Source organism: Crocuta crocuta, unplaced genomic scaffold (assembly GCF_008692635.1).
Source record: "Crocuta crocuta isolate KB4526 unplaced genomic scaffold, BGI_CrCroc_1.0 scaffold528, whole genome shotgun sequence".
Lineage (NCBI taxonomy): Eukaryota > Metazoa > Chordata > Mammalia > Carnivora > Hyaenidae > Crocuta > Crocuta crocuta.
Genome location: NW_027530010.1, coordinates 1746097 through 1763726, shown reverse-complemented (window position 1 = coordinate 1763726; position 17630 = coordinate 1746097). Strand labels below are relative to the sequence as shown.

Below are 17630 nucleotides of genomic sequence, written 5' to 3'. Positions count from 1 at the left end.
GGGTTCGCGCCGCGGGCGCGCGCGGGCGCTGCAGAGCCGGGGGCGGGGCCTGGCCGCGAACTACAATTCCCAGCGGACATCGCGCGGAGCAAGACGTTTCCGGTCCGAGCTCACTTCCGGCCTCCGGGCTGCTGACGCTCTCTTCCGGTCTTGGTGGCCCCGCGAGAGGCCCGTGGGGTGCGCACGGTGAGCGCCGAGCCCCGGGGGCGCGGAGNTGGCCGGTGGGGAAGGGGCTGCGGCCCCAGGGAGCTGCACTTGCCGAGGGGACTCTGCCGGGAAGATCGTGGCGCCCTCACGTGCGTGGGTCGCCCGCCGGCTCGGCGTTTCTCTCCGCAGATGAGGCTGCTGGCGGCCGTGCTGTTGGCTCTGCTTGCGGCCAGCCAGGCGGAGGAAGGAGCCCGGCTTCTGGCCTCCAAATCGCTGCTGAACAGATACGCTGTGGAGGGGCGAGACCTGACCTTACAGTACAACATCTACAATGTTGGGTCGAGGTGAGGGCCCGGGGCGCAGGGGGGTCTTCTCGGGGTTCTCAGGCTTCGCGGCTGGGACCAGAGACCAGCAGAGCGAGCGGATGTTCTCCTGGACCCGCTTTCACCTAAGGTACCGGAGCCATAGGTCGCTTTGTTGAGTCGAGAGAGCTTCTGAGTGAGGAGGGGCAAGAATTAGGGTCAAACCGGGAGAGGAAGATGCGAAGGCAGAAAACACACGATGCTTTGTTACCTGGAGGGTTCCGGGTTCAGCTTCCTTTCGCCCAACACCTTGTAGGCACGTTTGCTCCTTTTGTTTAACTTTATTCGTTGCTGTTGTCTCTTAGTCTTCTTTCCCTCCGTATCTACACACGCAGACACACGGAGATTGGGGCGAGAATGAATTTTGGCCCGTTCCTTCCCAGATATGAGATTATTTGGTGCTTCTTGGCCGTAGTTTCCAGCCCTTGACCGAGATTCTTCAGTGCAACAAACCCAGGTTTCAGTGTGATTTCCATCTGTCTTCTGTAGTTCTGATATTTTAGGATAAGCAGACAGTTTGATTGCAGATCACTTTTTTATTATAGGTTTTTAAAAATGTTTTTATTTATTTTGAGAGAGAGAGAGATGGAGCGTCCCCAGGGTAGAGGCAGACAGAGAATCCCAAGCAGGCTCCATGCTGTCAGTGCAGAGCCCAGTGCAGGCTCGATCCTCCCAAGCAGGCTCCATGCTGTCAGTGCAGAGCCCAGTGCAGGCTCGATCCCACGAACCTTGAGATCGTGATCTGAGCCAAAACCAAGAGTTAGTCGCTTAACTGACTGAGACACCCAGGAGCCCCTGATTGCTTTTTTGTAAGATTTTGTTTTTAAGTAATCTCTCCACCCAACATGGGGGCTTGAACTCAACCCCGAGATCAAGAGTGTCACGCTCTACCAACTGAGCCAGCCACGTGCCCTAATTATTGATCAGTTTTGTATCCATTATGAACTAACCTCTTTTGTTGGTTTTTGTTTGTTTTTAAATTAAATTTATTTAATTTAAATTTATAAAATTTAAATTAATAAAATTTAAATTTTATTTCTGAGAGAGAGATAGCATGAGCAGGGGAGGGTCAGAGGGAGAGGGAGACACAGAATCTGAAGCAGGCTCCAGGCTCTGAGCTGTCAGCACAGAACCCGACACGGGGCTCATACCCACAAACCACAGGATCATGGCCTGAGCCGAAGTCGGACGCTTAACCGGCTGAGCCTCCCAGGCGCCCCAGTACTAAGCTCTTTTGTCCCTCTGTCTTACAGCGCTGCATTAGACGTGGAGTTATCCGACGACTCCTTCCCTCCCGAGGACTTTGGTATAGTCTCTGGAATGCTCAATGTCAAATGGGACCGAATTGCCCCGTATCCTCTTGACACTGGGTGATGAAAGCTGGAGGCTGGGGAGCGTTGGGGACGACGCGGAGACATAGCCAGCAGAGCAGCAGGGTCCTTTCAAACAGCCTGGCTGTGCGTGGCTTCCCTCCATCACCTCCCTGGATGGGAGGGATAAGGGAAAGTGGTGTGAGTTCGTGCGGACCCGAGGAAGGAGGTTCCTCAAGTCCAGGTTATAAGGCCCCATAACGTCCTATATGGGAAGGTGTAGACACCTAGATTGCCGGCGAGGGTACGAGTTCTCTCCGTGGTTTTTCTGTTCTTGTCCTGTGCGTTCAGCCTTCCGGCGGTCAGGCCCCGGCAGGCTCTGTGGGCGTGGTCGGCCTCCCATCCATAGTAAATTCCTCCAGAAGCCTCCGTGCCGGGGACACGCGGGCAAGCTGGATGTTGAGTGTGGCCGGGGCCCCTCATGCGTGGCTGGGAAGGCTCCACAGGACAGCACGTGTTTTTTAGGAAGGGGTCTGCATTGGCGGCATCGCGGGGTGTTGCGGGCGAAGCCACCACACGTCGACCGCTCCCTTGGCAAATGGCCGTTTAGTCTGCAGGTGGGAAGGGGGTTACAGCTGCAGCCTCGTCCCTTCCTTCCTTAACCAGCGGGCCAGCGCTAGCAACGTCTCCCACACGGTGGTGCTGCGCCCTCTCAAGGCCGGCTACTTCAACTTCACCTCGGCAACCGTCACCTACCTGGCCCAGGAGGACGGGCCTGTGGTGGTGAGTGGTCCGGGCCGTGGCTGACGCGGCCTAGGTCGACTCCCCTTTGGGAATCTGGCCGAAAACCTGCAGGGCGTTTCCTCACTAAGTTCCGAGGGAGGTAAGAGGGACCAGAAGCTGGGGCGCCTTGAACTAAGGGGGGCTCATCGGTTGAACATCCTCGTGATCTCACGGTTTGTGAGTTCGAGCCTCGCATCGGGCTCTGTGCTGATAGCTCAGAACCTGGAGCTGCTTCAGATTCTGTCTCTCTCCCTCTTCCTCTGACCCTCCCCCACTTGTGCTCGGTTTCTCTCGCTCTTAAAAATAAGTACATACATACCTACATGTTGGCTTCAGTAAGGAACGTACGTTTCAAGTTGTAAGGATTCAGAACAGAGCAGCCAAAGTGGTGGGAGGGGGACCCTGAGCCTTCCCTCCTCTCCGTGCCTCCTGCTTGCCTTCAGCCTGGGATGTGACATTTGCCGCCCGGTTGATGGTCGCCCTCGCCCTTCCCGTCCGTGCTCTGTGCCACCAGCAGGGCAGTCTCGGTCTCCGCGGTTGGCGGCCCTTTCCCTTGCGTGGTAGGCGCCCGCCGCGTGCACTCTACATCTGGCCTTCCGGCACGTTCTGCCACAGAGGCCCTCCTCCCTAGTGAGGCCAAGCTCCTTCCTGGCCCTCTCTCGTTCTTTCTGTTTGTGGTGCCCCCGCTCCCCCACCTGAGCGTCCTCTCGCTCCAGGCCCAGCTTTGATCGCAGCCCCTGCTTCTGTGACCTGCTTCCACGCCCCCTGCCTTTTCCCTACGTGCTCCCTGAGCAGCCGCTCGCCGACCGCATGCGCGTCACCTTCCGCAGCTCCCCCAGCCTCAGTCGTATGCCCCTTGAGGCCAGGGACCGCGCTTGGGTTAGATGTCTCTCTGTTTCTCCCGTGTAGTAGGAAATCAGTGGCCAACAGTCCCTCAAAGGGTTGATGAGAAGGTCAGCAGATGTTTATTGAGCCCTGGCAGTGTGCTAAGAGCTGGGGACACCGAGAACATGGGACACCATCCTGGTCCTCAACGCTTAGGCCTTGAATTCATGAGGGCCTCTGGTGGGACCGTACAAGTGGGCCGTAGGCCACGCAGCGAGTACACAGTGGGGCCGAGACTCAGTGGCGTCAAGCGTGGAACTAAACCGTAACGTTCTCTGAGACTCACTGCACTTCTTCTTTTTTTAATTTTCTTTTTTTTTTTTAAATGTTTTATTTTTTTTTCTAGGAGAGAGAGAGAGAGAGACAGCGTGAGCAGGGGAGGGTCAGAGAGAGAGGGAGACGCAGAATCAGAAACAAGCTCCAGGCTCCGAGCTGTCAGCACAGAGCCCGACGCGGGGCTCGAACCCACGAGCCGCGAGATCCTGACCTGAGCCAAAGCCGGACGCTTAACCGACTGAGCCACCCAGGCGCCCCTCTTTTTTAAAAATTTTTTTTCATAAACCACGTAGGACCATGTTCTTGTCACCGGAGCGCAGCCCTCACATCCTGTATCCTTTCTGCCTCCAGAGCCCGTTGTGGGGCTCCATTTCTGCCTGGTGCTTGATGGGTTAAGATACAGAAGATCAAAGGCTCGACTGCCCCTTAGAGGGTGCTTGTTTGCAGGGCCGGCCTGCTCTCCAGGCAGGAATGCGGGCGGCCCCAGCCCCCCCTCAAGGGCGCCCTTGGGTGGGGCTTTGTGCTCTTCAGAGTCCTTCTTATTTCATCTGAGCCTCATGTCATTTGTGAGTATGGAAGAGTCTTTCCACTTGAGGGGTGGGGGGAGTGATTGCCAAGGGCAAGCCATTCCATCACACACCTCACCCTGCGGAGGCCACTCTCTCGAGCCCAGGGCGCACGAGGAAGAGGGTCGGTTCGATCGCGGCCACACACCTGCCTTGTTTATGAGAAGCCCCTGGCGAGGCTCCTGGCTCCTGGCTCCTCTTGGCGAAGCACTGAGAATCCTCTCACTCCCTCCAGTTCAGGAGCTTGTCTACATCTTCTTGACGCTCTCTTTTTTTTTTTAAATTTTTTTTTCAATGTTTTATTTATTTCTGAGAGAGAGAGAGACAGTGTGAGCAAGGGAGGGTCAGAGAGAGAGGGAGACACAGAATCAGAAGCAGGCTCCAGGCACTGAGCTGTCAGCACAGAGCCCGATGCGGGGCTCGAACCCACAAACTGTGAGATCATGACTTGAGCTGAAGTCGGACGCGTAACTGACTGAGCCCCCCAGGCGCCCCGACACTCTTGAGCCTTGGCGAGCCAGGAGGCTCCGCTGAGGGGGCAGCCGGGCCTGCCTTCTCACGCGACAGGGACCGGATCTGCCCTGATGGCCCTCTCTTCTCCTTGCAGGTTGGCTTCACCAGTGCCCCCGGGCAGGGCGGCATCCTGGCCCAGCGGGAGTTTGATAGGAGATTCTCCCCCCACTTTGTAAGCCCCGCGGCGCCCCTGTCCCTTACTGTCCCCTGGGGGAAGGGTGCCCTCTCGGTGCTGGGACCTGTTGGTGTCCTTAGGAGATTTGTTCAGTTTGTGGGGCCTCGTCATACCTGTGGTTTCCGGGGTGTGACAGCAGCCGGCAGACGTCCTCTGTCCCCGTGGCGTCAGCAAGGAGATCCCAGTGGCCAGAGCCACACACCCGCCCTTTCTCTGTACTCAGCCTCGAGCCGAGTTCCGTCTTGGGGCCCTGGGTCTCTTTGGAGGCTAAGAATATCTTAAATTCAGAGAGTCGCAGGGCGCTGGGCCGGCCCACGGGTGCTGCTGGGGGCTGGTCTCTGAGAAGGTTCTTTGAAGGTTCACCTGAAGTGGCAACTGAGGAAATTCACATGGCCTTCTATTCGTGAATAGTCACGAAGCTCCTAATTATGTGCTCCGTTCTGGGCTTTGCTTTGGGAAGACAGGTGACAGAGACACACACTCGTCTCAGGGGAGTAGAGGGCACGTGGAGGACTCGGGACAAGTCAGCAGAGAGAAGCGGGCCGGGACCCAGACCGCAGACGGTGTCGGAGCCCGCAGCAGGAGCATCTGACTAGTCTTCGGGAGTCGGGGGGGGGTGTTTCGGGGGGAGGTGGCGTTCGACCAGCCAGAGGAGGTAGCGAAGGGCAGGCATCTTGGGTAGGGGGAGTAGCTCGAGGCTTCGCCAGGCTGGAGGGCAGAAGGCCAGGTAGGGGAGCGGAAGAGGGGCCTGGAGGTGTGGGCCGGGCAGCTGGTGCGGGGCTGGGCCTCGCCCCCTTGAGACGGTCTGGGAGAGAAGCCTCTTTTCAGCCTGGGTCAGGTCAGGGGAGGCCTTGGGCTCCACAGCTTGGAAGACACGGTGGCCCTGTGGTCAGAGGAGCCTTTCCACTGAGGTTCTGCCGAAAATGTAGGGGGGAGTCGCTCGCCCCCCTTCCCTTCCCGGCCCTCCTGTGCCCTGACTTGTGCGCCCGCCCGTGTTGTCCTCCACAGCTGGACTGGGCGGCCTTCGGGGTCATGACCCTCCCCTCCATCGGCGTGCCGCTGCTGCTCTGGTACTCCAGCAAGAGGAAGTACGACACCCCCAGGGCCAAGAAGAACTGAGCTCGGGCGGCCACGGCCCTCCCTCCCCAGGAGACCCAGGTGCGGATCTCGGGTGCGGCGTCTGCTCCCCTCGCCCCGGCCACCCCTCCCGGATCCCGCCTGCTCTCCGGCAGAGTGAAGGGCCCGGGCCGCGCTTCCATCCTGAAGCCATACCCACAGGAACGCCTTCAGCAGCGAGCCTCGAGGGCCCTCGGTGCCCACCGCCGAGCGCGGGGAGGACTCTGAGGGGTCCAGCAGGGGCCTGACGCTGCCCCCACCCCCGCCCTCCCCTTCCAGAAGAGGCTGGGAGACGATGTGAAGGCCGAAGGACTCTTGGAGGCTTGCCCGGTCTCTGTTCCGGGTCAGGGACCCGCGGTTTTCTAATAAAAACGGATGCCACACCGCCGTGTCCGCTCTCCCGTCACCGGGGTGAGCTCGGGCCCTGGGCGCCCCCGCCTCCTTGCTGGGGGGGCCGTGGTCCTGCTCCCGCGGGGGGATGTCTGCTCCCTTCGGACACCCTTGCTTTCATCCCCTGCTTCCGTCTTCACCCTCACCAGGCACCACGTGCCGCCCCGAACCTCCCCTGCCCGTGAGCTCCTGTCCGCGGCCGGAGCGCCGGGGAGCGGAAGGGCCGTCTGCACAGCGGCAGCTGTTCTCCGTCCCCAGATGGCGTTCTGGTCTCAGTTATTCACTGACCAGTCTCAGAAAAGGTCTTTTAATGCCTGGTTCTAGTCCTTTCTTTGCTTAAGAACTAGCTTGCTTTTTCTGTAATTACTTAAGCAGTCTGCACCCAATGTGTGTCTTCAGCTTGGGACCCTGAGATCAAGAGCCACATGTTCTACCGAGTTAGCCATCCGGGCACCCCAAGAACTAGCTTTTCTTTTTTTTTTTTTTAATGTTTTATTTATTTCTGAGAGAGAGAGAGAGAGACAGCGTGAGCAGGGGAGGGTCAAAGAGAGAGGGAGACACAGAATCCGAAGCAGCTCCAGGCTCTGAGCTGTCAGCACAGAGCCTGATGTGGGGCTCGAACCCACGAACCGTGAGATCGTGACCTGAGCCGAAGTCGGACACTAAACGACTGAGCCCCCAGGTACCCCAAGAACTAGCTTTTCTTAACTGGAAGTCAGACGGCGGAGCGGCAGCCCTGAGGTGCGCCCGAGGCACGGCCCGTGGAGGCCGGGGCGCTGCTGCAGCGGGCGGCGCGGGGAGAAGCCGCTGTGCGCGCACTCGGGCCACGCCAGGAATGCCGTGGGCCGAGAACAGCCTCCCAGGCGCCAGGGAGACCCAGCAAACACCCGCTTTGTTCCTGCCGCCCTTTCCCAGTTCAGTTCTGCTGGGGGGGGCGGGGGGGGGACTGCCCGACCGGTGGAACCTTCCCCGGCCTGCGCTCCTGCGTTCAGCGGGCTCTGGGGCCCCAGGAAGGATGAAACGGACGTGGAGGCAGCGGGAGGCTCCAGACGGGGTAGCCCTCCAGCAGCTCCCCTCCCTGCTGCAGGGGCTGCGGCTCGGACCCCCCGGGACCCCCCAGGTCAGAGGGCGAGGAGGCTAGCCTTGCTTTTGTTCATTGTGTCCCCCTGGGGAGACCTGGGACTCGCTCAGGAGAGAGGGGAGACGCTTGGGGCGAGGACGCGGGAGGGAAGAAGAGGGACTGGGTGGCCGGGCCCCCCGCCCCTGGGGGCGGCACCGCTTTCCGTCCTGTGGCCGGAGGAGCCCGCCGGCAGGGGAGCGGTGTGGGACCGGAGGCCCAAGTCTGGAAGGCGCCGCGGGAGACTTCTCCGGACGCAGGAGGTACTGCCCTCCCGGAGGCCGGGCCGTCGTTCTGCGGAGCCCCGCACTCCAGGCCCCCGTGGAGAAGGAGGCTGGGGGGCGGGGGGTACCCGGGTCCGAACCAGATGACAAGAGAAGCATTGTGAAGGCAGTTAGTGTCGCCGGCACCTTGAACCGAGGCCAGAGCCAGACACTTCATCTGCAGAGATCAGGTTCTCTGGAGTCAGGACGGAATGGGAGCCTCCCGGAAGCGGTGCAATGTTGGAGAAAACGAGAGCCTCTGAGACCTACAGAGACTTAGCTGGACTTTAGGATTGAGCCCCTCTGAGCTTGAGGAAATGGAAAGGGAGATGAGTAGCAGACAGCACCCCCATGGAGACCACGGAGGGAGGCGCGACCCCGGCCTGCGCCCGCATTTGCAGGGGAGAGGGGGAGGAAGCACATCTTCCCTGAAGACTGGGCACCAGCCGGAGGGGCTCCTCCCGAAAAGGCAACACAGATAGCGACCCAGCTGTCAGCGTGTTCCAGATCCTCCCCACCCCTGGAGACCCGCCCTCTGTCTGCCCCTGGCGTCGTGCGGACCTCCGGCTGGCACCGGCCCACCCGCTCGCCCCGCCCTGGCGTCCTGAGGAGCCAGGTGCCCAGATTTCCACCCACGTTACACACTAGGCTCGGGATTCCAGCTGAAGAAGGCCCGCGGGGAGCGGGTGTAAGAATGTCCGAGAGGCTGGGGGTAACGCGGTCCTGAGACAGGACGGGTGTGTCCAGGCCTCGCCCCTGGGAGCCGGCGGCAGCCCCCGGCCTCCGGGGCTCCTGGGACAGCCAGCACACCTCGGAGTCTGTGTCCTCCTGATGTCACAGATGTTCACTTAGAGGACCCTGGGAACCCCCAGGACCCCTAGGACCCCGCGCCAGTAAAATGAGGCCGCATCCCGTCCCCCTGCGGTCCTGTGGTTTGGGCCCAGCCCGGAGGACAGGGTGTGGGACTCCAGGCGCCAGGCAGCGGCCGCCATACTCTCGTCTAGAGGGAGAAGCTGAGAGCCGGGACCCACTGACTGGATCCCCTAAGTAATCCCCTCGTTTCATAGATCAGGGAGGATGTGGGCGCGGCCCCCACGGCAGGAGGCAGCTAGCGCGACTGAGGTCCCCACCGACCAGGTGAGGACACCAGGGCGACAGGTGGCTCTGCGGCTCTGGATGGTGAGACCTTTCCGCCAGGCCACAGGGCCCGGAGGAGGAGGGCCGGGGGCGGGGGGCATCAGGTGGGGACGTCCCCTGCCCTGGGGAAGGGGTGCGGAGCCCAGCGGGAAGCCAGGCCCTCGTAATCGCCCCTCCCCCGCGGTAACCTGCCTCTTAAAGGCACCAGTGGCAGCGGCAGCGGCAGTTTGGAAGCCAAATTCCAAAGGGGCCAAAGGACCTCCCTGAGGCCGCCAGGCCCCTGCTGTCAAGTAGGTTTGCAGCCGTGGGCCTTCCCCGGGGTGTCCCCACTCTCCCCTCCTCAGCTCACACCCTCTCACACCCTGCCCCTTCCGAGGGAGGGTGAAGGTTCCCGGGACCGGGGGTCTCACAGCGTCCCCCTTCAGGGTGGCCCCAGCTCTGCTTCCCGTACCCGGTTCCACACGAGCCCGAACCCCGTGGCCCTGCTTTGTTCTGGGAGCGCCGCGGACCCTCACACCCACGATGGCACCCAAGGGGTTAAACAGGTCTGGGCACAGCAAGGTCTAGGGTGTTTGAAGTAGGGCGGGGAAGGGAAGGGCTGGGGCAGTTGAAGAGGCGGCTGGTCCGGACTGGACTGGAGGCCCCCTGTCTCCTGTGCAAACCTCTGGACCATGAGCAGCGCCCTTAAAGGGACCAAGAGAGGCTCCCCCACTGGGGTGCTGGGCTGGGGTCCTGGAGGCGCTCCCTGAAGACGGGCTCTTCCCTGTCTCGAAGTCACCAGCCAGGAGCAGGAACAGGGCCCCCCGTCTCTGGGAGATCTCCCGGGCCTGGTGAGTTCCCCTCTTCCCTCCCCGGGTCCTCACCCCCCGAATGGGGGTCCCCGTGCAGGCAGAGCCCCTCAGGGAGCCTCCACACCTGGGAAGGCGTGGAACCGCGGGGGGGCTCTGCCCCGGCCTGCTGCAGTCCGCTTCCGTTTGTAATGAGAGATTATGGGGGGGCACGCGGGTGTGTCGCTCGGGGATCACAAGCACGGCCAGCAGTAATCACACCACTTGTGGGACAGGGGACCAGACCCTCCACATACGTCCCTAATCCTGATGGTTGTGTGGGCCCCGCAGACCGTAATCCCTATGCGGACAGTGAGGTTTAGGGGAGTTAACTGACCCAGACAGTTCAGCCAAGTGTGGCACTGGGTCTTCAGACTCAAGTCCGTCTGACACCAGAGTCTATTACGTCATCTTTGCATCTTCCTCAGGAGGTATGGCAGGCAGGGTGGCTCTTCGAGTCTGAAACCTTGAGAGCTTCATTCATTTAGAGTCCCCTTCCTCTAGGGCCTCACCTAGTTCCCCTCGTCCTTGGGAATGACTTGTGAGATTTAGGGAGCCACCAGTTCACCCCTGAGAGCTGGGGACGCCCAGATTCCAGATCACCCCATCCGCCAGCTGAGGGCTTCCCTCTCTACCTACCACGCTTGATGTCCCCTGAGATCCGAAGGGTTAATTCCCTGGGACACAGTGGCCAAAGTCTTCTCAGGTGTGTCCCTCTGAACCTCAGACCCTCCCCTGCCCCGCCCTCTGGCATGACACCCTGAACCCCTGAACGCAGGCCAACAAGCAGACGGGCCGAGCTTCCCCGGGCCCAGCGGGAAGGGAGACGGAGCCCCGGCCGCCAGCCCCAGTCTGCAGACCAGCTAAACAAAAAAAGTGGTCACAAGTGGGAGCCCAGCACAATGCCTGACTGATCTGGGAGCCCGGCATGGCGGAGAGGAGGGCCGACCTGGGGCGGGGGGTTGGAGATGACGCCTGAGCGCTGTCTTAAGTAGGAGGAGGTGTGGTCACACTAGCAGCCCGGGGACGCCTGGCTGGCCCCGACTTCCGGAATGAAGTATTAACAATAAAGTCGATAATGCTGCCCTGTGGCTCCTGGAGGCTGGTGCCTGTCAGGTGTCAGCCTGGCAGCTGATGTGGGCACACAGGTGGCTTTCGTCCGTCCCGGCCCCTGCCCCACTAAGGGGAGGTCCGCGTCCTGTCACTGCGTGTGTGCGTAGAACCTTCTGGGTCCTCGTCTCCATGCCTGACACCTGGTAGGTGCTAAAGCAATGTCTGCTGAACGAGTGAAAACCATCTGTATGCACCCGAGGCTTTGTTCTTTGGCATCGTGACCCTACTCCCCGGCCCGACAGGAAGTCAGGGGAGGACAGTGAGCCTCAGGACACCGGGGTTCAGCACAGGGCGCCGCCTCCCGGGCCTCACGCTGAGGCACAGGGCGGCTACAGCCGAGTCCGGTGAGGCGCAGGGTGGTGGCCAGGGCCTTCCCGATCGGAGGCTGACGGAAGCCCCGCTCTGGCCCCGTGTGCCGCACAACCGTCGGATTCATGGTTTACTCTCTCCTGGAGAAGAGGCCGCCAGGTTAAAATTTGAACCATCAAAGGGTTTTCCGTGACCCTGTCCCCGCAGGGCTGGGAGAAGCCCACGGACCGTGACATCTGGCTCTCCCCTCCTTGCCATTCTTTATTGTCTGGTTCTTTTGGGGTCTTCCTCACGAATGCCCCCCCTTGGGAGACTTCAGACCCCAGAGCCAGAGCCAGGAAGCCCCCCCGGCTGTGACAGGGCCCGCCAGCATCGCCACGGCCACTGTGCCCGGCGAGGTGGTTACCCGTGGCGGTTCCTACCTGGCGCTTGCTGGCGGCCAACGTCAGCACGGCCCCGCCTGCCTCCAGCCCTCCCTCAGATCTCTAAGAGCACTGGCGCGGAGTAGAAAAGACAAATGTAACTTCTTTGGGACCCTCACCTAAGGGCTTCCTTTCTGTGGCTGGGTTGGTGAAGGGGCCGACCTGGGGGTGGTCAGTTACAGTGTTGCCCAGTGTCTCTGTTCGGGAGCTTGTTTCGGGCTCTGGGCTCTACCATGTGACAGATGTGCTTGGAAAGCTCAGCTGCGCCTCCTACAGCCCTGTGACCTTGAGCAGGTTACTTTACCTCTCTGTGCTGCGTGTTTCTTCGTGTGTAAAATGGGGACAATGTATTTCTAGAAATGGCTGTGAGGATCCCACTAGATGATGTAGGCGCTCGGGGCACCTGCGTAGCTCGGTTGGTTGAGGATCCAACTCTTGATTTCCAGCCAGATGATGACCTCACCATTCATGGGATCAAGCCCTGCATCAGGCTCTGTGCTCTCAGTGCGGGATTCTCCCTCCCCCTCTCTCTGCCCCTCCCCTGCTCTCTCTCTCAAAATAAGTAAATAAAAACTTAAAAAAAAAAAAAGATAGCGTAGGCACTCATTACGGGTTAACTCTTCCCCCGTGGGCTCCAGATGCTACTTAGGAGATGGGCGTGTTGGGGTCTTCTGAACCCTGACCCCAGGCTGACTGCCCTACGCCAGCTCGGTGTGCACTGAGCCTTAACACCTTCGGTCTCTTTTTCATCCTTCCTGAGATTTCGAAACCCAGTTGCTCTAAATCAGGAGTCTGCAAACCTTCTCTGTAAAGACCCAGATAATAAATATTTTAGGCTGTGTGGGCCATATGGTCTCTGTCACAGCTACAACTTTGCTGTCGTAATGCAGCAACAGCCACAGACCATGTGTAAGCGAACGGGTGCGGCTGGGTTCCGAAATAACCTTTATTTATGAACACTGGAATTTGAATTTCATATGATTTTTATGTGTCACAAAGTAGTGTTCCTCCTTTTTTTATGTTTTTTTTAATTTTTATTTTTGAGAGAAAGAGACAGAGTGTGAGCGGGGGAGGAGCAGAGAGGGGGGGAGACAGAGAATTGGAAGCAGGCTCCAGGCTCTGAGCTGTCAGCCCGGAGCCCGACGCGGGGCTCGAACTCAGGGACCACGAGATCATGACCTGAGCCGAAGTCGGATGCTCAACTGCCCGGTGCCTGGCAGTGTTCTTCTTTTGATTTCCCCCCCCAACCATTTATAGAAGGTAGCAGGACAGGTTTGGGCCCCGGTTCTATAGTCCGCCAGCCGCTGCCTTAAGCCAGCAGTGCTCGCTTGCTGTAGGACGGGAGCCTGTTGGCGGCCGGGAGTCCCCACCGCAGTCGTGTTCCTCACGCTCTCCCGCTGCCGAGAGCGAGGCGTGGGGCGGCTCCTGTCCCGGCCCTTCCAGCCCGCTCTCCATTAGTGCAGGCCTGGCCTCCGCTCAGCCTCCAAGTACCAACGACGGCAGTTGTTAAGTACTGGCCCGTGCGGAGCACCGTGTGGGGCACGTGATGCACGATGTTGTCATCGAGCCTCTCGGCGGCCCTGCAAGGGAGGGCTGCGGGGCCCCCATTCCACAGACGCTGCCGAGCAAGCTCCCGGGGCCCTGCAGCGCGGGCGCCGGGCTCGCAGTCGGCCGGCTCTCAGAGCCGGTGTCGCACCCCGAGGAGGCCGTGATCTGAGACTTTTGAATCGCGGATGCCCGTGTCTCCCGGACACGTACCGGGTGGGTGCTCCCGCCTCAGCGCCCAGGGTGCCTAGTGAGTCACCGGTGACCAGGCAGAGGCAGGCCGCCTGATGGCGTGTGCCGGTGGGGGGGCTGAGTGAGGCCGCCGTGCGTGCCGCTGCCTGGCACCACCTCCTGAGCGCAGGGGGCTGGGGGCTGGTGGAGGGGACGCAGGGGGGTGGACCCCCCCCGCGGGCGGCTTGCGCTTCAGGGATGGCCGGCGGAGGCGCGGAGGAAGCCTTGCTCCACCACGACTCTTCCAAGGACGAATAGAAATTACCGCATTGCAGCATGGGGGCGAGGGGGGGGGGTTAGAAAACAGGAAAAGTGAAGCCTCGAGGGAGAGGAGCCCCATGGGTCCGGTCTGCACCCGGGGCGGAGGCCGGGATGGACGGCGGGTGCTAGGGAAGGGTGGGCCTCCCGGAAGAGGCCACGTGCTAGTTGGTCTGAGCTGGAGACAGAAGGGTGAGGCTTCGGGATCAGAGACGTCTGCCCAGCAGGCCAGGGCAGCAAGCACCACCTCCGGCGGGTGGTGTCCCCGGGGACCAGAGGGGCCCGTGACGCCTCTCACCCACCCCACCGAAGCCGGCCCCGCGGACCCAGCTGGGGCAAGGGTAGCTGGCCTNCCCCCCGGCGCACAGCGCCCCCTCCCTGCCCCCGAAGCCCAGCTTTGGAGACCACTGGTAAGCAGCCCAGGCTCTGGCCCTCGGACTGAGCCCGCGCCCTGTGGGGCTGTCCCTCCCATTTCTGGCCAGCACAGCGGATGGCCGAGAGCGCAGGGCCAGGCTGGCAGACGCCGAGGGAGGGGGGTGGCCTGTCCTGGTGGCTGGCAAGCGGCCTCTCCCAGGCTGCTCCTTTTCTGTCCTCAGAGCCGCTGGCGGGACCGCGGGCTGCCCGCTGCACTGGCCCCACGCTCGCCCCTGCCTTCCCTGTGGGGGACAGGCCTCAGGCGGCGGACTGGGTGCAGTGACAAAGGGAACACCTGGGTAGCTGGCCGCGGCCCCGGGCGGGTGGGGGGGCTCAGAGATTCGTGCAGAGACAGGGCCTGCAGTAGAGGAGGGGCCGCTGCCTGCCCTCCACGGGCCTGCTGCTCCGGCACCTGCCGCTTCTTCCTGGGCAGAGGCTCGGTCATCGGCTCGAGACACCTGTGGCAGCCTGATGGCGGACGCGACCGCGGGAACATGCCCACTTGGGGGAGCGAAGGGGTCCCCGTGCGGCTGGCCCAGGTGCCTTTCTCTCTGTCCCTGGGGAGACGTCATAGGGCTCCTTCCATACGGCTGGGCTTGGAAGGACAAACCAGAGTACTTTTTCTTTAATGTTTATTTTTGCAAGAGAGAGACAGAGAGACAGAGACAGACAGAGCACGAGCAGGGGAGGGGCAGAGAGAGAGGGAGACAGAATCCGAAGCAGCTCCAGGCTCTGAGCTGTCAGCACAGAGCCCGACGCAGGGCTTGAACTCAGGTACTGTGAGATCATGACCTGAACTGATGTTGGATGCTTAACCGACTGAGTCACACAAGTGCCCCTAATGTTTATTTATTTTTGAGAGAGACAGAATTGAGCAGGGGAGGGTCAGAGACAGAGGGAGACACAGAATCTGAAACAGGCTCCAGGCTCTGAGCTGTCAGCCCAGAGCCCGACGTAGGGCTCGAACCCACGAACCCCAAGATGATGACCTGAGCTGAAGTCGGACGCTTAGCCGACTGAGCCCCCCAGGCGCCCGCAGAATACTTTCTCATGAACTGTCCTCCCTGCTGCTCTATCTGCCTGGAGCCTTCCCTCCCCAACTTGGCCAGACCCTAACCACTCACCCCTGTGGACCCCCCCTCAAGGGCCGCCACTTCCTCCCGTTGCCAGCACTGGGCTTGCCAAGCAGCCGAGCGCACTCTCTCCTCCGACAGCACAAAGCGTTTCGCTGCGTGTCCTCCGTGGCGTTTGGCACTCCGGCCGCTTGGTCGTTTGTGATCTGGGCTCTGTACACGCACACCTGCGCACACGTGCACACACGCACGCACACACCTGCGCACACCTGCACACACGCTCACACACACTGTGACTCCCTTGAGGACAGGTACTGTTTCTCTCTGCTTGGCTGGGTTTTCGGCTGAATGGTGCTCGGGAAATGGCGTCATGAGTGAGTGCAGTGTCACGTCCCCCAGAGAGAGGACCAGATGACACAAAGCCTCAGTTCCCGCTGTGGCCCGGCAGCTGCTCCTGGCCGGTCCTGAGCCTCCGTGAAGGGAGGGGCCCGGCCGACTGTGAGGCCCTCCCAGCTCCGAGGTTCCAGATTCTAGAACTCCGCTCACCCGCTCTGTCTTCCCGACGCAGACGGGCCTGCGTGCGCCTCCCATGAGCGGAGACGTCCCCGAGCTGTTCCTCGCGGGTGGAGACGTCGCGCCTCAAGGCCACACTCACCGCCACCTGTCTGTGGGGGAGCCCGGAGCGCAGCTGGAGGAGGAGGAGCAGCAGGGGACAAGGAAGGAGGGGGATGGCTCCCACGCTGTGCCGCTCCGACGCTCGGGGGCCTTCCGTGCCCACAGCCACAGCTACAACCCCCTCAAAAGACATAGCTGGGGGCCAGACAGGAACCTCCAGGACNCGAAGGGGTCCCCGTGCGGCTGGCCCAGGTGCCTTTCTCTCTGTCCCTGGGGAGACGTCATAGGGCTCCTTCCATACGGCTGGGCTTGGAAGGACAAACCAGAGTACTTTTTCTTTAATGTTTATTTTTGCAAGAGAGAGACAGAGAGACAGAGACAGACAGAGCACGAGCAGGGGAGGGGCAGAGAGAGAGGGAGACAGAATCCGAAGCAGCTCCAGGCTCTGAGCTGTCAGCACAGAGCCCGACGCAGGGCTTGAACTCAGGTACTGTGAGATCATGACCTGAACTGATGTTGGATGCTTAACCGACTGAGTCACACAAGTGCCCCTAATGTTTATTTATTTTTGAGAGAGACAGAATTGAGCAGGGGAGGGTCAGAGACAGAGGGAGACACAGAATCTGAAACAGGCTCCAGGCTCTGAGCTGTCAGCCCAGAGCCCGACGTAGGGCTCGAACCCACGAACCCCAAGATGATGACCTGAGCTGAAGTCGGACGCTTAGCCGACTGAGCCCCCCAGGCGCCCGCAGAATACTTTCTCATGAACTGTCCTCCCTGCTGCTCTATCTGCCTGGAGCCTTCCCTCCCCAACTTGGCCAGACCCTAACCACTCACCCCTGTGGACCCCCCCTCAAGGGCCGCCACTTCCTCCCGTTGCCAGCACTGGGCTTGCCAAGCAGCCGAGCGCACTCTCTCCTCCGACAGCACAAAGCGTTTCGCTGCGTGTCCTCCGTGGCGTTTGGCACTCCGGCCGCTTGGTCGTTTGTGATCTGGGCTCTGTACACGCACACCTGCGCACACGTGCACACACGCACGCACACACCTGCGCACACCTGCACACACGCTCACACACACTGTGACTCCCTTGAGGACAGGTACTGTTTCTCTCTGCTTGGCTGGGTTTTCGGCTGAATGGTGCTCGGGAAATGGCGTCATGAGTGAGTGCAGTGTCACGTCCCCCAGAGAGAGGACCAGATGACACAAAGCCTCAGTTCCCGCTGTGGCCCGGCAGCTGCTCCTGGCCGGTCCTGAGCCTCCGTGAAGGGAGGGGCCCGGCCGACTGTGAGGCCCTCCCAGCTCCGAGGTTCCAGATTCTAGAACTCCGCTCACCCGCTCTGTCTTCCCGACGCAGACGGGCCTGCGTGCGCCTCCCATGAGCGGAGACGTCCCCGAGCTGTTCCTCGCGGGTGGAGACGTCGCGCCTCAAGGCCACACTCACCGCCACCTGTCTGTGGGGGAGCCCGGAGCGCAGCTGGAGGAGGAGGAGCAGCAGGGGACAAGGAAGGAGGGGGATGGCTCCCACGCTGTGCCGCTCCGACGCTCGGGGGCCTTCCGTGCCCACAGCCACAGCTACAACCCCCTCAAAAGACATAGCTGGGGGCCAGACAGGAACCTCCAGGACCCACTGAGCAGGTAACCCTGGGGGGCTTCCTGCCCCTCCTTCCCTCAAGCCCTTGGTCCAGGAGCCAGGAGCCGGGCAGCAATGACGGGGCTGAGGGCACCCGGAGAGCCTGCGCCCCTCAGGCCTTTGGGGAGGGTGAACCCTGCCTTTCTTCCTAGC

At 61.2% G+C, this 17630-nt stretch overlaps 3 protein-coding genes across 3 annotated transcripts in view; all 3 read left to right on the top strand.

Annotated features, from left to right (window-relative positions):
- RIT1 (Ras like without CAAX 1) overlaps positions 1-17630 on the top strand; it is a 245244-nt gene that overhangs the window by 148897 nt on the left and 78717 nt on the right. The gene's annotated exons all lie outside the window — the stretch shown is intronic.
- Positions 103-6516, top strand: SSR2 (signal sequence receptor subunit 2). The gene is made up of 6 exons (XM_077764162.1): positions 103-186; positions 337-491; positions 1763-1861; positions 2494-2602; positions 4937-5014; positions 6026-6516. Exons 2-6 carry the CDS (start codon positions 337-339, stop codon positions 6134-6136), a joined length of 552 nt encoding a protein of 183 aa, XP_077620288.1. The 5' UTR covers positions 103-186; the 3' UTR covers positions 6137-6516.
- ARHGEF2 (Rho/Rac guanine nucleotide exchange factor 2) overlaps positions 15697-17630 on the top strand; it is a 37458-nt gene continuing 35524 nt past the window's right edge. Inside the window, exons 1-2 of the mRNA XM_077764063.1 lie at positions 15697-15942; positions 17320-17482. Coding sequence (XP_077620189.1) covers positions 15822-15942; positions 17320-17482 — 284 coding nt within the window. The 5' untranslated portion in view covers positions 15697-15821. The remainder of the gene's footprint in view (positions 15943-17319; positions 17483-17630) is intronic.

Coding starts and splice junctions, on each gene's coding strand:
- SSR2 (XM_077764162.1), top strand. CDS start 337: ATGAGGCTGCTGGCGGCCGTGCTGTTGGCTCTGCTTGCGGCCAGCCAG. Junction 1,862..2,493: donor AAATGGGACCGAATTGCCCC/GTATCCTCTTGA, acceptor CCAGCGGGCCAG/CGCTAGCAACGTCTCCCACA. Junction 2,603..4,936: donor AGGAGGACGGGCCTGTGGTG/GTGAGTGGTCCG, acceptor TTCTCCTTGCAG/GTTGGCTTCACCAGTGCCCC.